Source organism: Aedes aegypti, chromosome 1 (genome assembly GCF_002204515.2).
Source record: "Aedes aegypti strain LVP_AGWG chromosome 1, AaegL5.0 Primary Assembly, whole genome shotgun sequence".
NCBI classification, from domain to species: Eukaryota; Metazoa; Arthropoda; class Insecta; order Diptera; family Culicidae; genus Aedes; species Aedes aegypti.
The window spans coordinates 161,024,193-161,044,345 of record NC_035107.1 but is presented as its reverse complement, the minus strand read 5'-3'; the positions used below and the strand labels follow the sequence as shown (position 1 = coordinate 161,044,345).

At 33.0% G+C, this 20,153-nt stretch overlaps 1 protein-coding gene across 18 annotated transcripts in view; it reads right to left on the bottom strand.

The window, feature by feature from the left end:
• LOC5580230 (microtubule-associated protein tau) overlaps window positions 1-20,153 on the bottom strand; it is a 171,077-nt gene that overhangs the window by 52,221 nt on the left and 98,703 nt on the right. For 17 of the 18 annotated variants that reach the window (XR_002502057.1, XM_021852597.1, XM_021852594.1 and 14 more), the window contains 2 exons: window positions 19,214-19,399; window positions 18,018-18,056 (listed from right to left, as the gene is read on the bottom strand). Coding sequence is in view for 17 of the 18 variants with exons in the window: in XM_021852597.1 (XP_021708289.1) it covers window positions 18,018-18,056; window positions 19,214-19,399 (225 nt within the window). In the remaining variant the exon portion in view is untranslated. The remainder of the gene's footprint in view (window positions 1-18,017; window positions 18,057-19,213; window positions 19,400-20,153) is intronic. The other variant, XM_021852576.1, reaches the window with a different exon arrangement.

Below are 20,153 nucleotides of genomic sequence, written 5' to 3'. Positions count from 1 at the left end.
ATGAGTGGATAATCCAGACTCCAGAACTTCATACATTGCTTAATGCTTTAGTTGAGTATTTTATAGTACTGAAAAAGTTTAAAGTTTCCCAGTTTAAAACGCACTTCGTAGATCAACATAATAAACAACATTTTTGCAAGTAATACCACCATGGGCCCAGATAGCCGTAGCGGTAAACGCGCAGCTATTCAGCATGACCATGCTGAGGGTCGTGGGTTCGAATCCCACTGGTCGAGGATCTTTTCGTAAAGGAAATTTTCTCGATTCCCAGGGCATAAGAGTATCTTCGTACCTGCCACACGATATACACATGCAAAAATGGTCAATCGGCAAAGAAAGCTCTCAGTTAATAACTGTGAAAGTGCTCATAAGAACACTAATCTGAGAAGCAGGCTTTGTCCCAGTTGGGACGTAACGCCAGAAAGAAGAAGACCACCATGGGCCGCATAAATCAATAGTACGCCATTTAAAAGACTCTGCAGTTCAGAAGCAAATAGTAAGTAAAGGTTTCCAGCTCCAGTTGTGCAACTTCATAAATATTATAGCAGATATTGAACCAGCATGCATTGTAGAACACCAAAATGGATTATTGATTCGATATGGTATTGGCAGAATATCAAAGCAAGGGGACATTCAAATAATACGTCCATTGTTTTTAAGTCTGTCTAAATCCTCCCTATGCTCACTATCACGCTTTTTCCCAAGCCCCTAGTACATGCACTGTCACACTTTCGTACCCCCCCCCCCCCCCCCTTCCCCTAAATGATTAACGTAATTTGTGAACGTTCCTCAAAAATTTTACTGCTTCTTAAACTTTGCTAAAGCTTAGCTTAGCTTAGACTGACTACACATCAATGGTTGCTATTCCGTGATTGACCGAAGTCAGTGAATATGCACAAATAGTCAACTAGAAGTTCGGCTGGGATTGGCCATAATCTTCTTCAGTGTGCATAATTCAGTGCCTCTATTTATACATGGTCAATAACGACGCCGGCCACGTCCTTGCAGTCAGGTGGGATTGAGGGGAGGAATGTTAGTGTGTAACGTTTGCTATTTGGAGACCGTGTTTTCCTCTGCATCTCCACAAAGGTTACTGCGAGGGATGTTTGTTAATGAGGAGGATCGTTGAGTCACAGAATTCACTTTGATAAGCGATTAGACCATGATAAACAATTATTTGTGAGATATAAACATACATAGGAATATAATATTTTCAATTGTCATGGAAAATTTTCAAATATGAGAAAATAATGTCGTTACTTGAAGTGACGAACCATTCAAAGTTTGTTGAACAAATAGCTTAAAGCAACATTCTTACAGCAATTAGGATATTTTACTCAAATTGAGAATAAAAAATCGATTGGCTGGACCATCACATAATATTCTGATGCCGACACTTACAGTGGCGAACCATTCAAAGTCTTTTGAATAAAATGAACGTTTTGCAAGTCTACACCTCTAGCACAGACAAAACGGACCGAACCGTTCAAAGCTTTTTTTATTTACAAATATAAAGGTAAGGGATTTTATATAAAAATATAAAACAAAAAAGTTATGAATAAAAGTTTATGCCGACAGTTACAGTGACGAACCATTCATAGTTTGTTGAAAAATCATATTTATGTAACGATTAAATGTGCGGTCATACATATTTTACAGATTTGAAAAAAAGCATGAAACGAGCTCACCAATTGATCATTCATCCTTGATTGAGCAGCCACAATCCACTTCCAGCTTCACTCGTTTGCTCGGCCATATGAAAGCACTCAGAAAAAAAGGGGCGCGCGACCCGAGAAAAAAACAAACTTAAATTACTCGGGCTTTCTCCATGCACTCCAAAGAAAACGCAACCCGAGAAAAAAATACTGACGACTTCTCGGGCGTTCTCGACGCACTGCCCGGACTTTCTCGACGCACTTCCCGGCAGAAATGCATTTACTGCTTCTTAAACTTTGCTCTAGGCGATTCAAGACAATAAATGTGATTCCTAATCTATTTCAAATATGGACTTATAAAAAAAAAAGGTTTTAAACCAATGCTATGGTTTTCTGTTACATAGTTTTGTACGGTACATAATTTTTATGATTCGTATGTAATCACTCATTCATGTTCCAATACAATATTATGCACTATTGTGGACATTAGAACCAGATTCAACCACTTAACTTGATCAAAATACTGAAAATGAAAATTGGTAGTCCACAACGAACATCGACCGGGTAATTGTGCTGGTCCTACTTTGCTCCACCAGAAATCTTTGCTATGTGAATCAATTCACAGTTGGTCTTCACCACTTCAAAGAATGACTCTTTCACTCTCGATTCGTACCTGTGCATACCTAGAAAAAACGAATAGTTGAAAAGTTGCGACAGATAAAACTTTTTCAATTCTTACGGTGTTTGTTTACATTTTGTTTACCCTGAGCTGGTGTTTTCTAAACACAATGCAAACAAAAGTTTTTGAGCTTAATTACAAGTATCAATGATAATTCAATAGTCGAAATCAAAAAAGTTTGGTAAAACAATGATTTATTGGCTAGAAGAATCATTCAATGTCATGGGTGCCGAACAGCACAATTGTGCTGGTTCGTCCCGAAAGGGATATGAATCATTCATGAAATATTTTCAAAGGAAAATGTTGATTCGAACTGTTTGCAAAAAGGATCATTCCTATCAATGTTACCTGGTACCCCGTTTTACGGTAACCTGGAAAATCTGCTAATACTTCCATAAGAGGAATTGTAAAAAAAGCTTAGACGTTAGATAAATTTCCTGGCTTCTATAAGGTTTCATTTTATTTTCTTGATTTCTGCCTAATCTCTTTTTTGAGCTTTTTGTTGTTCTTTATAGGTCTCTGTTTGGTCTCATTTTCCAGGCAAGGGCTCTATAATTTCCTATTTTTTAAGGTACACAGTCGTGCCCTATGACGACAAAAATCTTTCTTAGTCTAGTAGTCACGACTGGCATGGAAATGAGAAAATTAGTTTTTATTTCCAAGAAAATCTACTTTGAAGTTTGTTCAGCAATTTTGAATTCTATACAAATTGCATGGGAATGCAAAAAGAAACATGCAAGTATTCTAAGAATTTTGTTATTTTTCTATTAAGCGGAAAAATCACTTGAAAATATCGTTATAAACTTATAAACAATAGAATTTAATCAACTCAATTCAAAACCGACCAAAATGTCACTTACACCCCTTCGCGTTTGAGCCCATTTCAGTGTCCAGCCTAAGATTTCTTAGGGTTATCTTTTTAAGCTTCAATGTGCACAAAATATTTGCCAATGTTTGTCCTACCCATGGTTCCGAACGTGGACGCGCCTCTGGTTAGAGTCGTTGGAATTAGATTTTATTAGAAGGTTTTGAACTTATATATCTTCTTCTTGGCATTACATCGGCACTGGAACAGAGCCGGCTTCTCAATATAGTGCTCTTTGAACAGTTCCACAGTGATGAAGGGGGCAGGATCCGTCATTAAAATCGGAATTTTCAAGAGCAGTTTTTTATGTCAATCTATCCAGCAGGATACTTTTCACCAAAATGAAAACTAATACCGTTTCGTGCGTGTACCAAGTGCGTACCATAGCGTACTCCGCGGGATTTTGAACGTACCTCACGTTTTCATCAAAAACGGTGATCCTGCTGAATAGATGGTCGATTTTTTGAAAATCTAGGCAAACCGTTCCGATTTTTTCGGAAAACGCATGTACCAACGACGTACCTTCCGGATCTAACCTCGGTTTTAAACGTACCTCAAAATTTTCCATATTTCCTTATATAAATTTTTTTGTTTCGCTTTATATGTTTAATAATTGCACCGAATCGGATTCCTTGTAAAATTTTAGCCCGAAAACATGTAAAAAACTTTATACTTAAGTTGAAATTTGACAACTTAATGGCAAAAAACGTAATATTATTACGCTATATGTGAGATTTCGAATAAACCCCTTAATGTATACTACAAGATGTGTTCATATAATTGCCTGGATGTACTTAAGTGTACTTAAGTCACCTGAAAATCATTCCTAGGTATATGAACTACATTCCTACGGTACTCACATTGAACGTGCCTCGATATATTCAATATTTTGTAAATAATTTGTATGCATATGAAGAAACACTCATATATAGAGGTTTCAGCCAAAATTGTTTAAGTACGTCGCATAATGGTTACTTAAATGTACTTAAGTCACCTGAAAATCATTCGTAGATCTATGAACTACATTCCTACGGTACTCACATTGAACGTACCTCGATATATTTCATATTTTATGAATAATTTGTATGCATATGAAGAAACACCCATATATAGAGGTTTCAGCCATACAAATTATTCATAAAATATGCAATATATCGAGGTACGTTCAATTTGAGTACAGTGGGAACGTAGTTTACAAACCTATAAATGATTTTCAGGTGACTTAAGTACATTTAAGTAACAATTATGCGACGTACGTAAACAATTTTGGCTAAAACCTTTATATATGGGTGTTTCTTCATATGCATACAAATTATTCATAAAATATGAAATATATCGAGGTACGTTCAATGTGAGTACAGTAGGAATGTAGTTCATAGATCTACAAATGATTTTCAGGTGACTTAAGAACATTTAAGTAACAATTATGCGACGTACTTAAACAATTTTGGCTAAAACCTTTATATATGGGTGTTTCTTCATATGCATACAAATTATTCATAAAATATGAAATATATCGAGGTACGTTCAATGTGAGTACCGTAGGAATGTAGTTCATAGATCTACGAATGATTTTCAGGTGACTTAAGTACATTTAAGTAACCATTATGCGACGTACTTAAACAATTTTGGCTGAAACCTCTATATATGAGTGTTTCTTCATATGCATACAAATTATTTACAAAATATTGAATATATCGAGGCACGTTCAATGTGAGTACCGTAGGAATGTAGTTCATATACCTAGGAATGATTTTCAGGTGACTTAAGTACACTGAAGTAACAATTATGCGACGTACTTAAACAATTTTGGCTGAAACCTCTATATATGGGTGTTTCTTCATATGCATACAAATTATTCATAAAATATGCAATATATCGAGGTACGTTCAATTTTAGTACAGTGGGAACGTAGTTTACAAACCTGTAAATGATTTTCAGGTGACTTAAGTACATTCAAGTAACAATTATGCGACGTACGTAAACAATTTTGGCTAAAATCTCTATATATGGGTGTTTCTTCATATGCATACAAATTATTCATAAAATATGAAATATATCGAGGTACGTTCAATGTGAGTACAGTAGGAATATTGTTTACATACCTAGAAATGATTTTCAGGTGACTTAAGTACATTTAAGTAACCATTATGCGACGTACTTAAACAATTTTGGCTGAAACCTCTATATATGGGTGTTTCTTCATATGCATACAAATTATTAATAAAATATGAAATATATCGAGGTACGTTCAATGTGAGTACAGTAGGAATGTAGTTCATAGATCTACGTTCAATTTGAGTACAGTGGGTATGTATTTTACAAACCAATAAATGATTTTAAGGTGACTTAAGTACATTTAAGTAACAATTATGTAACGTACTTACATATATAATTTTGGCTGAAACCTCTATATATGGGTGTTTCTTCATATGCATACAAATTATTCATAATATATGCAATATATCGAGGTACGTTCAATTTGAGTACAGTGGGAACGTAGTTTACAAACCTATAAATGATTTTCAGGTGACTTAAGTACATTTTAGTAACAATTGTGTAACGTACTTATATAATTTTGGCTAAACCTCTATATATGAGTGTTTCTTCATATGCATACAAATTATTCATAGAATATGAAATATATCGAGGTACGTTCAATGTGAGTACAGTAGGAATGTAGTTCATAGATCTACGAATGATTTTCAGGTGATTTAAGTACATTGAAGTAACAATTATGCGACGTACTTAAACAATTTTGGCTGAAACCTCTATATATGGGTGTTTCTTCATATGCATACAAATTATTTACAAAATATGAAATATATCGTGGTACGTTCAATGTGAGTACAGTGGGAATGTCTTTTACATACCTAGGAATGATTTTCAGCTGATTTAAGTACATTTAAGTTACAATTATGCGACGTACTTAAACTATTTTGGCTGAAACCTCTATACATGGGTGTTTCTTCATATGCATACAAATTATTCATAAAATATCCAATATATCGAGGTACGTTCAATGTGAGTACAATGGGAACGTAGTTTACAAACCTATAAATGATTTTAAGGTGACTTAAGTACATTTAAGTAACAATTATGTAACGTACTTATATAATTTTGGCTAAAACCTCTATATATGAGTGTTTCTTCATATGCATACAAATTATTCATAAAATATGCAATATATCGAGGTACGTTCAATGTGAGTACAGTAGGAATATAGTTTATATACCTAGGAATGATTTTCAGGTGACTTAAGTACATTTAAGTAACCATTATGCGACGTACTTAAACAATTTTGGCTGAAACCTCTATATATGGGTGTTTCTTCATATGCATACAAATTATTCATAAAATATGAAATATATCGAGGTACGTTCAATTTGAGTACAGTGGGAACGTAGTTTACAAACCTATAAATGATTTTCAGGTGACTTAAGTACATTTTAGTAACAATTGTGTAACGTACTTATATAATTTTGGCTAAACCTCTATATATGAGTGTTTCTTCATATGCATACAAATTATTCATAGAATATGAAATATATCGAGGTACGTTCAATGTGAGTACAGTAGGAATGTAGTTCATAGATCTACGAATGATTTTCAGGTGATTTAAGTACATTGAAGTAACAATTATGCGACGTACTTAAACAATTTTGGCTGAAACCTCTATATATGGGTGTTTCTTCATATGCATACAAATTATTTACAAAATATGAAATATATCGTGGTACGTTCAATGTGAGTACAGTGGGAATGTCTTTTACATACCTAGGAATGATTTTCAGCTGATTTAAGTACATTTAAGTTACAATTATGCGACGTACTTAAACTATTTTGGCTGAAACCTCTATATATGGGTGTTTCTTCATATGCATACAAATTATTCATAAAATATCCAATATATCGAGGCACGTTCAATGTGAGTACCGTAGGAATGTAGTTCATATACCTAGGAATGATTTTCAGGTGACTTAAGTACATTGAAGTAACAATTATGCGACGTACTTAAACAATTTTGGCTGAAACCTCTATATATGGGTGTTTCTTCATATGCATACAAATTATTCATAAAATATGAAATATATCGAGGTACGTTCAATGTGAGTACAGTGGGAATATGGTTTTTTTTTCCCTTTACTGTAGAGCCTATTTAACCACTGCGTCCATTATTTAGGAATATTGTGGTATGACCCATAATTGATTTGGTGCTTATCAAATATCCTGTCACAACTGAGATGTGATAGACATTGGTTGATATAGCACACGATCCCAGTTAGGCTGGACTTGTTTTATAAAGTCTATAACCCTGTTGGGATTACATTGCCAGATTTCTAGGGGCTCTAATAACCCTTTTCCAAAAATTGACCTTCTTTGATTGAACAAAACTCCACAGCTGCAGAGTATATGTTCAGCAGTTTCGTTTTCGATTTGACAAAAACGACATTCAGAAGATTGGATTTTCCCAATTTTATACAGATGATACCTACTAGGGCAGTGACCAGTCAACAGACCGGTTATTACCCGCAGATCCCTTTTATTTAAATTTAGCATAGCCTGGGCTTTTGAACCACTGGGCTTTATAAACCTTTTTGCTTGTCTTGATGTATCCGTGGTATTCCAGTTGGATTCTACCATAGACATTTCCCAAGATTTAAGTTTTGCTCTCAGAGCGCACTCTGAAACTCCACAAAATGGCTCGGGACCAATAAAATTCATTGAAGAACCTTGTCTCGCTAAACTGTCGGCCGTTTCGTTTCCATCAATTCCACAATGGCCGGGCACCCAGTATAAAGTAACTTCGTTCCTACTGGCCAATTGTTTCAGAGAAAGAATGCATTCCCACACTAGCTTCGACTGACAAGTGAATGCCTTCAGCGCATTTAGAGCTGCTTGGCTATCCGAAAAAATACAGATTTTAGCAAATCTGTACTTCCTTTCAATACAGATATTCGCACATTCTATAATTGCTTGAATTTCTGCTTGAAAAACAGTGGGACTGTGCCCCATAGGTATTACTTTGTTGATTCCAGGACCAAAAACTCCGGCTCCTGTATTTTCACCAATCTTAGACCCATCTGTGTAGAAACTAATAGAACCTGGACGTAAACTCGGCCCACCAGACTCCCATATATATCGGCTTAATTTAACCACTTTGAAAGGAGCATCATAGTTTGCCTTCGTTGTCATCCAGTCTTCTACTGTCTTTATCTCTGAGTTCAGATTGAAGTCACTGATGATTTTTAAATGTCCTACCAGATTTCCATCCAATATTTCATTATAACGGATAAACTGTAAGGCACTTTTTGCTGCTTGCAGTTTAACAAATTGATGTAAAGGTAATATATTAAGAAGGGCATCTAAAGCGGCTGATGGTGTACTTTTCATTGCCCCTGTTATCGAAATACAGGCAAGCCTTTGTAATTTACCCAATTTCTTTTGAGTGGTTACCTCATTGGTTTTGGGCCACCATATCAAAGAAGCATAGGTAATTTTTGGGCGAACTATTGCCGAATATATCCAAAGAACCATATTTGGCCGCAGTCCCCATGTTTTCCCCAAAGCTTTACTACACACCCACAGAGCATTTGTACCCTTAGTGATAACCTTCTCTAGATGTGAGTTCCAGTTCAATTTCTTGTCCAAAGTAACACCGAGATGTTTCACTTCATCCGAAAACCGAACCTGGACCCCATCTAGAGAAGGTTGTGTTAGAGTAATTTTTTTCCTTCTGGTAAAAGGAACAATATTAATCTTAGAAGGATTTACATTCAGGCCCTCTCTTCTACACCACTTGAGAGTCATGTTTAGTGCAGCTTGTAACCGATTAGAAATCGTGTATTCATATTTTCCACGAATAACAATAGCCACATCGTCTGCATATCCAATCACCTCAAAACCTTGGTCCGTTAGCTTTTTAAGAAGGTCGTCTACTACAAATGACCACAATAAGGGTGATAGTACTCCTCCTTGAGGACAACCCTTTATCGTCTTTATAGATAGTTGCGCACCTCCCAGATGAGCACAAATTACTCGATCTTTTAGCATTTTCATTATCCAATCAACAAGGCATCTATCCAAGCCCCTTAATTCCATTGCCGAACGTATGGAGTTATGAGATGCATTATCGAATGCGCCTTCAATATCAAGAAAAGCCACTACAGCTATTTCCTTGGCTTGAAATGATTTCTCGATTTTAATAACTAACGATTGTAATGCCGTTATTGTAGATTTACCTGCTTGATATGCAAATTGAAATTTAATATGGTTATGGTTTACAAACCTATAAATGATTTTCAGGTGACTTAAGTACATTTAAGTAACAATTATGCGACGTACTTAAACAATTTTGGCTAAAATCTCTATATATGGGTGTTTCTTCATATGCATACAAATTATTTACAAAATATGAAATATATCGTGGTACGTTCAATGTGAGTACAGTAGGAATGTAGTTCATAGATCTACGTTCAATTTGAGTACAGTGGGTATGTATTTTACAAACCAATAAATGATTTTTAAGGTGACTTAAGTACATTTAAGTAACAATTATGTAACGTACTTACATATATAATTTTGGCTGAAACCTCTATGTATGGGTGTTTCTTCATATGCATACAAATTATTCATAAAATATGAAATATGTGAGTACAGTAGGAATGTAGTTCATAGATCTACGAATGATTTTCTGGTGACTTAAGTACATTTAAGTAACAATTATGCGACGTACTTAGACAATTTTGGCTGAAACCTCTATATATGAGTGTTTCTTCATATGCATACAAATTATTTACAAAATATTAAGTAACAATTATGCGACGTACTTAAACAATTTTGGCTGAAACCTCTATTTATGGGTGTTTCTTCATATGCATACAAATTATTCATAAAATATGCAATATATCGAGGTACGTTCAATTTTAGTACAGTGGGAACGTAGTTTACAAACCTATAAATGATTTTCAGGTGACTTAAGTACATTTAAGTAACAATTATGCGACGTACGTAAACAATTTTGGCTAAAATCTCTATATATGGGTGTTTCTTCATATGCATACAAATTATTCATAAAATATGAAATATATCGAGGTACGTTCAATGTGAGTACAGTAGGAATATAGTTTACATACCTAGAAACGATTTTCAGGTGACTTAAGAACATTTAAGTAACCATTATGCGACGTACTTAAACAATTTTGGCTGAAACCTCTATATATGGGTGTTTCTTCATATGCATACAAATTATTAATAAAATATGAAATATATCGAGGTACGTTCAATGTGAGTACAGTAGGAATGTAGTTCATAGATCTACGTTCAATTTGAGTACAGTGGGTATGTATTTTACAAACCAATAAATGATTTTTAAGGTGACTTAAGTACATTTAAGTAACAATTATGTAACGTACTTACATATATAATTTTGGCTGAAACCTCTATGTATGGGTGTTTCTTCATATGCATACAAATTATTCATAATATATGAAATATGTGAGTACAGTAGGAATGTAGTTCATAGATCTACGAATGATTTTCAGGTGACTTAAGTACATTTAAGTAACAATTATGCGACGTACTTAAACAATTTTGGCTGAAACCTCTATATATGAGTGTTTTTTCATATGCATACAAATTATTTACAAAATATTGAATATATCGAGGCACGTTCAATGTGAGTACCGTAGGAATGTAGTTCATATACCTAGGAATGATTTTCAGGTGACTTAAGTACATTGAAGTAACAATTATGCGACGTACTTAAACAATTTTGGCTGAAACCTCTATATATGGGTGTTTCTTCATATGCATACAAATTATTCATAAAATATGAAATATATCGAGGTACGTTCAATGTGAGTACAGTGGGAATATGGTTTACAAACCTATAAATGATTTTCAGGTGACTTAAGTACATTTAAGTAACAATTATGCGACGTACGTAAACAATTTTTGCTAAAATCTCTATATATGGGTGTTTCTTCATATGCATACAAATTATTTACAAAATATGAAATATATCGTGGTACGTTCAATGTGAGTACAGTAGGAATGTAGTTCATAGACCTACGTTCAATTTGAGTACAGTGGGTATGTATTTTACAAACCAATAAATGATTTTTAAGGTGACTTAAGTACATTTAAGTAACAATTATGTAACGTACTTACATATATAATTTTGGCTGAAACCTCTATGTATGGGTGTTTCTTCATATGCATACAAATTATTCATAAAATATGAAATATGTGAGTACAGTAGGAATGTAGATCATAGATCTACGAATGATTTTCTGGTGACTTAAGTACATTTAAGTAACAATTATGCGACGTACTTAGACAATTTTGGCTGAAACCTCTATATATGAGTGTTTCTTCATATGCATACAAATTATTTACAAAATATTAAGTAACAATTATGCGACGTACTTAAACAATTTTGGCTGAAACCTCTATATATGGGTGTTTCTTCATATGCATACAAATTATTCATAAAATATGCAATATATCGAGGTACGTTCAATTTTAGTACAGTGGGAACGTAGTTTACAAACCTATAAATGATTTTCAGGTGACTTAAGTACATTTAAGTAACAATTATGCGACGTACGTAAACAATTTTGGCTAAAATCTCTATATATGGGTGTTTCTTCATATGCATACAAATTATTCATAAAATATGAAATATATCGAGGTACGTTCAATGTGAGTACAGTAGGAATATAGTTTACATACCTAGAAACGATTTTCAGGTGACTTAAGTACATTTAAGTAACCATTATGCGACGTACTTAAACAATTTTGGCTGAAACCTCTATATATGGGTGTTTCTTCATATGCATACAAATTATTAATAAAATATGAAATATATCGAGGTACGTTCAATGTGAGTACAGTAGGAATGTAGTTCATAGATCTACGTTCAATTTGAGTACAGTGGGTATGTATTTTACAAACCAATAAATGATTTTTAAGGTGACCTAAGTACATTTAAGTAACAATTATGTAACGTACTTACATATATAATTTTGGCTGAAACCTCTATGTATGGGTGTTTCTTCATATGCATACAAATTATTCATAATATATGAAATATGTGAGTACAGTAGGAATGTAGTTCATAGATCTACGAATGATTTTCAGGTGACTTAAGTACATTTAAGTAACAATTATGCGACGTACTTAAACAATTTTGGCTGAAACCTCTATATATGAGTGTTTTTTCATATGCATACAAATTATTTACAAAATATTGAATATATCGAGGCACGTTCAATGTGAGTACCGTAGGAATGTAGTTCATATACCTAGGAATGATTTTCAGGTGACTTAAGTACATTGAAGTAACAATTATGCGACGTACTTAAACAATTTTGGCTGAAACCTCTATATATGGGTGTTTCTTCATATGCATACAAATTATTCATAAAATATGAAATATATCGAGGTACGTTCAATGTGAGTACAGTGGAAATATGGTTTACAAACCTATAAATGATTTTCAGGTGACTTAAGTACATTTAAGTAACAATTATGCGACGTACGTAAACAATTTTGGCTAAAATCTCTATATATGGGTGTTTCTTCATATACATACAAATTATTTACAAAATATGAAATATATCGTGGTACGTTCAATGTGAGTACAGTAGGAATGTAGTTCATAGATCTACGTTCAATTTGAGTACAGTGGGTATGTATTTTACAAACCAATAAATGATTTTTAAGGTGACTTAAGTACATTTAAGTAACAATTATGTAACGTACTTACATATATAATTTTGGCTGAAACCTCTATGTATGGGTGTTTCTTCATATGCATACAAATTATTCATAAAATATGAAATATGTGAGTACAGTAGGAATGTAGTTCATAGATCTACGAATGATTTTCTGGTGACTTAAGTACATTTAAGTAACAATTATGCGACGTACTTAGACAATTTTGGCTGAAACCTCTATATATGAGTGTTTCTTCATATGCATACAAATTATTTACAAAATATTAAGTAACAATTATGCGACGTACTTAAACAATTTTGGCTGAAACCTCTATATATGGGTGTTTCTTCATATGCATACAAATTATTCATAAAATATGCAATATATCGAGGTACGTTCAATTTTAGTACAGTGGGAACGTAGTTTACAAACCTATAAATGATTTTCAGGTGACTTAAGTACATTTAAGTAACAATTATGCGACGTACGTAAACAATTTTGGCTAAAATCTCTATATATGGGTGTTTCTTCATATGCATACAAATTATTCATAAAATATGAAATATATCGAGGTACGTTCAATGTGAGTACAGTAGGAATATAGTTTACATACCTAGAAACGATTTTCAGGTGACTTAAGTACATTTAAGTAACCATTATGCGACGTACTTAAACAATTTTGGCTGAAACCTCTATATATGGGTGTTTCTTCATATGCATACAAATTATTAATAAAATATGAAATATATCGAGGTACGTTTAATGTGAGTACAGTAGGAATGTAGTTCATAGATCTACGTTCAATTTGAGTACAGTGGGTATGTATTTTACAAACCAATAAATGATTTTAAGGTGACTTAAGTACATTTAAGTAACAATTATGTAACGTACTTACATATATAATTTTGGCTGAAACCTCTATATATGGGTGTTTCTTCATATGCATACAAATTATTCATAATATATGAAATATGTGAGTACAGTAGGAATGTAGTTCATAGATCTACGAATGATTTTCAGGTGACTTAAGTACATTTAAGTAACAATTATGCGACGAACTTAAACAATTTTGGCTGAAACCTCTATATATGAGTGTTTCTTCATATGCATACAAATTATTTACAAAATATTGAATATATCGAGGCACGTTCAATGTGAGTACCGTAGGAATGTAGTTCATATACCTAGGAATGATTTTCAGGTGACTTAAGTACATTGAAGTAACAATTATGCGACGTACTTAAACAATTTTGGCTGAAACCTCTATATATGGGTGTTTCTTCATATGCATACAAATTATTCATAAAATATGAAATATATCGAGGTACGTTCAATGTGAGTACAGTGGGAATATGGTTTACAAACCTATAAATGATTTTCAGGTGACTTAAGTACATTTAAGTAACAATTATGCGACGTACGTAAACAATTTTGGCTAAAATCTCTATATATGGGTGTTTCTTCATATGCATACAAATTATTCATAAAATATGAAATATATCGAGGTACGTTCAATGTGAGTACAGTAGGAATGTAGTTCATAGATCAACGAATGATTTTCAGGTGACTTAAGTACATTTAAGTAACAATTATGCGACGTACTTAAACAATTTTGGCTAAAACCTCTATATATGGGTGTTTCTTCATATGCATACAAATTATTCATAAAATATGCAATATATCGAGGCACGTTCAATTTGAGTACAGTGGGAACGTAGTTTACAAACCTATAAATGATTTTCAGGTGACTTAAGTACATTTAAGTAACAATTATGCGACGTACTTAAACAATTTTGGCTAAAATCTCTATATATGGGTGTTTCTTCATATGCATACAAATTATTCATAAAATATGAAATATATCGAGGTACGTTCAATGTGAGTACAGTAGGAATGTAGTTCATAGATCAACGAATGATTTTCAGGTGACTTAAGTACATTTAAGTAACAATTATGCGACGTACTTAAACAATTTTGGCTAAAACCTCTATATATGGGTGTTTCTTCATATGCATACAAATTATTCATAAAATATGCAATATATCGAGGCACGTTCAATTTGAGTACAGTGGGAACGTAGTTTACAAACCTATAAATGATATTCAGGTGACTTAAGTACATTCAAGTAACAATTATGCGACGTACTTAAACAATTTTGGCTAAAATCTCTATATATGGGTGTTTCTTCATATGCATACAAATTATTCATAAAATATGAAATATATCGAGGTACGTTCAATGTGAGTACAGTAGGAATGTAGTTCATAGATCTACGAATGGTTTTCAGGTGATTTAAGTACATTCAAGTAACAATTATGCTACGTAAGTAAACAATTTTGGCTAAAATCTCTATATATGGGTGTTTCTTCATATGCATACAAATTATTCATAAAATATGAAATATATCGAGGTACGTTCAATGTGAGTACATTGGGAATGTAGTTTACAAACCTAGGAATGATTTTCAGATGATTTTAGTTAACTGCATTACATTAAACTTTCCTAATATATCATAGTTGCTACATATGTATCCCTATGTATCATATATTTTCTTTATGTTACATATTAAGCCCGTTCACATCACGGCTAATATTTGGTATGTGCTTCTATGTTTAATGTTGAGTGTTGCATACATCCAGGCAATTATATGAACACATCTTGTAGTATACATTAAGTGGTTTATTCGAAATCTCACATATAGCGTAATAATATTACGTTTTTTGCCATTAAGTTGTCAAATTTCAACTTAAGTATAAAGTTTTTTACATGTTTTCGGGCTAAAATTTTACAAGGAATCCGATTCGGTGCAATTATTAAACATATAAAGCGATTTAAAAAAGTTTATATAAGGAAGTATGGAAAATTTTGAGGTACGTTTAAAACCGAGGTTAGATCCGGAAGGTACGTCGTTGGTACATGCATTTTCCGAAAAAATCGGAACGGTTTTCCTAGATTTTCAAAATATCGACCATCTATTCAGCAGGATCGCCGTTTTTGATGAAAACGTGAGGTACGTTCAAAATCCCGCGAGGTACGCTATGGTACGCACTTGGTACACGCACGAAACGGTATTAGTTTTCATTTTGGTGAAAAGTATCCTGCTGGATAGATTGACATCAGTTTTTTCGTTCAAAATCAAGAAAATTTACAGGGAAATGTGTTCACTGTATTCTATGCTCCAACCGAGACATAGTAAACTCATTTTCATCGAATAATTTTCAGCTTTGAACAGAAAAACTGCTTTTGAAGTTTCGATGATGACGATGATTACAATGACGGAGCGTTGAACGTGAGTGCTCTCTTTGCTAGTTGTATCATTTTCACATTCGTATATCTGTGGCAGGCATGTCCATTATATGTCCAGGGAAGTTAAAGAAATTTTCATTATAAAAAGATCCTGAGCCGTCCCGAAATCGAACCCCAGACGCCTTCGACGTGGATTTGCTTTGTTGCCGCGGACTTTCCCGCTAAGGTTAAGTAGGTCCCTATATATACAGCCATTCCATGAAAAACCGATCTAGTGGGTCACTGATTTCCGTGAAAATTTTCTTTTATGTTCCTTATCCGAAATAAGGATACACGTGTTTTCGGAGTTTTTATTAGGGTGACCATTTCAAAAAAGGGGGGACCAGAAAAGTCGCGATTTTGCAAAATTTTTATTTTAAAAAAAAATTATAACTTTTGAATTACTTGACCGATTTTCAATTTTCTTGGACAAAATGAAAGCTAAATATTTTGACTTTTCAAGGAAAATATAAAATTTTACAAAAATTGTTATTTTTTTTTACATAAAAAATCAATAATTTCTGTTTTTTCGTGTTTTGAAGGCCTCGGGACCAAAGGGGCTATTGCTGTTCTCATTGTTTTTCGAAAGTTAAGTAAATTTCACGTTTACTGTCAAATTTTCAGCGATGAATGTTTTTAATTTTTTGAGACATATTTTTTTGAAAATAAAAAATCAGTCATTTTTCATCGGCACACACTGTAGGTCTCAGCGGAATAGATTTTTTATTTAAAAAAAATCATAGCTTTTGAACAGGTTGAGCTTGAGGTTGAAAAAGATTGGAAATCGGTTCAAAAGTAATGATATTTTGTTTAATTAAAAAATCTATTCCGCTGAGACCTACAGTGTGTGCCGATGAAAAATGACTGATTTTTTATTGTCAAAATATATTCTCAAAAAATAAAAATTTGACAGTAAACGTAAAATTTACTCAACTTTCAAAAACAATGAGAACAAAACATATTCTCAAAAAAATAAAAATTTGACGTTTACTGTAAAATTTACTTAACTTTCAAGAAACAATGAGAACAGCAATAGCCTCAACACGAAAAAACAGAAATTATTGATTTTTTTATGTAAAAAAAAAAAACAATTTTTGTAAAATTTTATATTCTCCTTGAAAAGTCAAAATCTTTAGCTTTCATTTTGTCCAAGAAAATTGAAAATCGGTCAAGCGGTTCAAAAGTCATAATTTAAAAAAAAAAAAATAAAATTTTGCAAAATCGCGATTTTTCTGGTCACCCTAATAAAACTCCAAAACACGTATCCTTATCTCGGATAAGGAACATAATAGAAAATTTTCACGGAATTCGTTGACCCACTAGATCGGTTTTCCATGAAATGGCTGTATACATAGCAATCAATGCACGCGGGTTTGAATCCCCAGTTCAGTCAAGGATCTGGTCAAATTGAAAATTATCTCGACTTCTCAAGAAAAAAAATACCACAATAACTTATTCAGTCGAAAATCATCAAAAATCTGTACGACGTTTTGTAAACGTCGTGTGATAGGTAACATATTTCTAATTATTAAGTTCTATATAATGTTTATTTTTTGTTTAAAACAGTGCAGAATTGCAATGCAAATGATGTATTACTTAAGCAAAGCGTTTGCTCATATGCGTCGAAAATGAATGATGATGGATGAAAATTATAAATGAATCGACACAATTAACGATGAGACAATTAACGAGTCGAAAAAAAATGACTTTATAATCGCTGAAGTATGATTGCAATACGACACAAGATAATGCTCGCTACGGTTGTCAATACATAATATTCTAATAGGTGTTCGGTACGATCAGTACTTACTGCTTTTCTTTTTTGCTCAACAGTGATGGCGCTTCCAGGCTTACGAGAATATTCAAGATAGGCATTATGATACGTATAAGGGAAATGTGTATGGCATAGAACGAATTATTAAATATAAGGAAAGAAGAAAACAATGAAATGGAAAGATCTGATCGATCGAATGACTCAATGATCTTGGTTTCAAATTTTAAAACCCACAATCGCTGCTTTAGCTTCTATTATTCCTATTGAAATTGATGTTTCTGGAATTGCATGTGACATTTTGTTCTTTGGTTTATGATCGCTTGGCTCCTCATCAACGTTCCACCCACACTGTAGCTAATGAATGAATAGGCAGCAGATGACTTTTGGGTGTGTTCTTAAATGCATGGGTTGAGCCCGATACGACATTCTACAGATTTAAACAAGAGCGCACATTTTTTGGTTGATTGACGAAATTTTATGATGCAAATTCAAGAGCAACTACTTTGCAAACAGCGCGACCAAGATATGCCTTGTTACGCATCGCAAACATTTGTCAAGATGAAATATGAACTAGAGCGACATGAATGTGATAGGCTAAGGCAATGCGGTCCTAATAAAATTGTATATTTACGTTGATTGCTGCATGCAGTGTCAATAAATAAAACAGAATCTTTTGATTTAGCAAAACGCTTTGAATGCTGCCTATACATACCTATGCTCAACTATACAAGGGTTTGCAAAATACGTGCAACAAGTTGAGCTGTACTCATAATACACTGAATTTAATGCTTTAACCAATAATGAAACTATATATCTGCAGTTTTTTGACCACCATATAAATTATTAATACTTATAAGTTAATAAACTTTAACCATTTCTTACTTCAACCCTTAATTTCATGTAGGTTTCACATTATTTCTAATCATAAGGAAATATCATTTTGAAGTAATAAATTAGAAAAGAATTTTCTAAAACTGAATCAAATGAAATGATAATTTTGATCATTTCAAGTAATGTCAATTTAAGTTTTGCAGTTTATCGTAGTTTGAGCCTGTAATATTGTACTTAGTATGACCAACATGATCACAAATTTAATCACATAGCGTCATACCATACCCAAAAGATAACCTGCTTGTACACTCATTATCATCATGTTAATAAATAAGATCCCACCGGTTTGACTCGTGAGCCATCAGAACAAACGATCGATATTGGGTGCGCCTTTTGATTACCTTTACGTCTCCACCTCCCGGTTGATATCCCAGGTTGTCTTTGGAGCCAATCTTTGGCCTGGCACGGTCTTTGAAGTCCATTTTCAGCGTTTCGATCTTCTTGTCACCACCTCCAGGTCTGTGGTTGGCATTGTCTAACGATCCTATCTTGGGCTTTGCGTTCCATGTTAGCTTCGTCGTTACAATCTGTAAAATTATGAAAACATTAGATGTTTAAAATATATTTTAAAGTTTACAGTATGGGTTACAGCTTTTTCCGTGATTTTTGCAGTCGATATCTCGGAGTTACGCGGTAGGCCATTATGAAGTAATATCTCGTTATAATACAATCATATCACCAATTGTAATTCATATAAATGTATGGCATATTTAAATATTTTGCGTAAAAGTGGCCAACAAACGTCATACCAAAGTCGTTTACAGTTATAGAAGAAATGTGTGCTTGTTTATTCATATCAAAATTGACACATAATTTGATTTTTGTTTAAATTTATGTAGTAGATTATATAAAAATAAAAAATAAACATATAGCAAAATTTGTAAATACATATATTAATATTTAATTTGAAACCACTTTCATTATAATTTCACAGTTGATTGTATCTCACGTCGAAAAAAAAATGATTAATACGTAACTAAATTTGTTATAGTCGTGAAAATAGTCGAGTCAACCATGTTGTAATTTTTTTTATTTTAACTTGTAACCAGCTAATTCTATAATACATTTCGTTTTCAAATGCTTTGAAATAAATATTTCAGGCTGTTGAAATTTTGTTGTACGGTTTATGGGTCCAATTGGTACATCGCTGTAAATGTTTATGCAGGAGAATTTTTTGGGCATATGTTTGGCCAATGAATATAAAAACCTTATATTTTATTCGATTAAAATCACGCGCTTTTACAAATGATTGCAATATTTAAACCATGCAGTAGAAGTAGA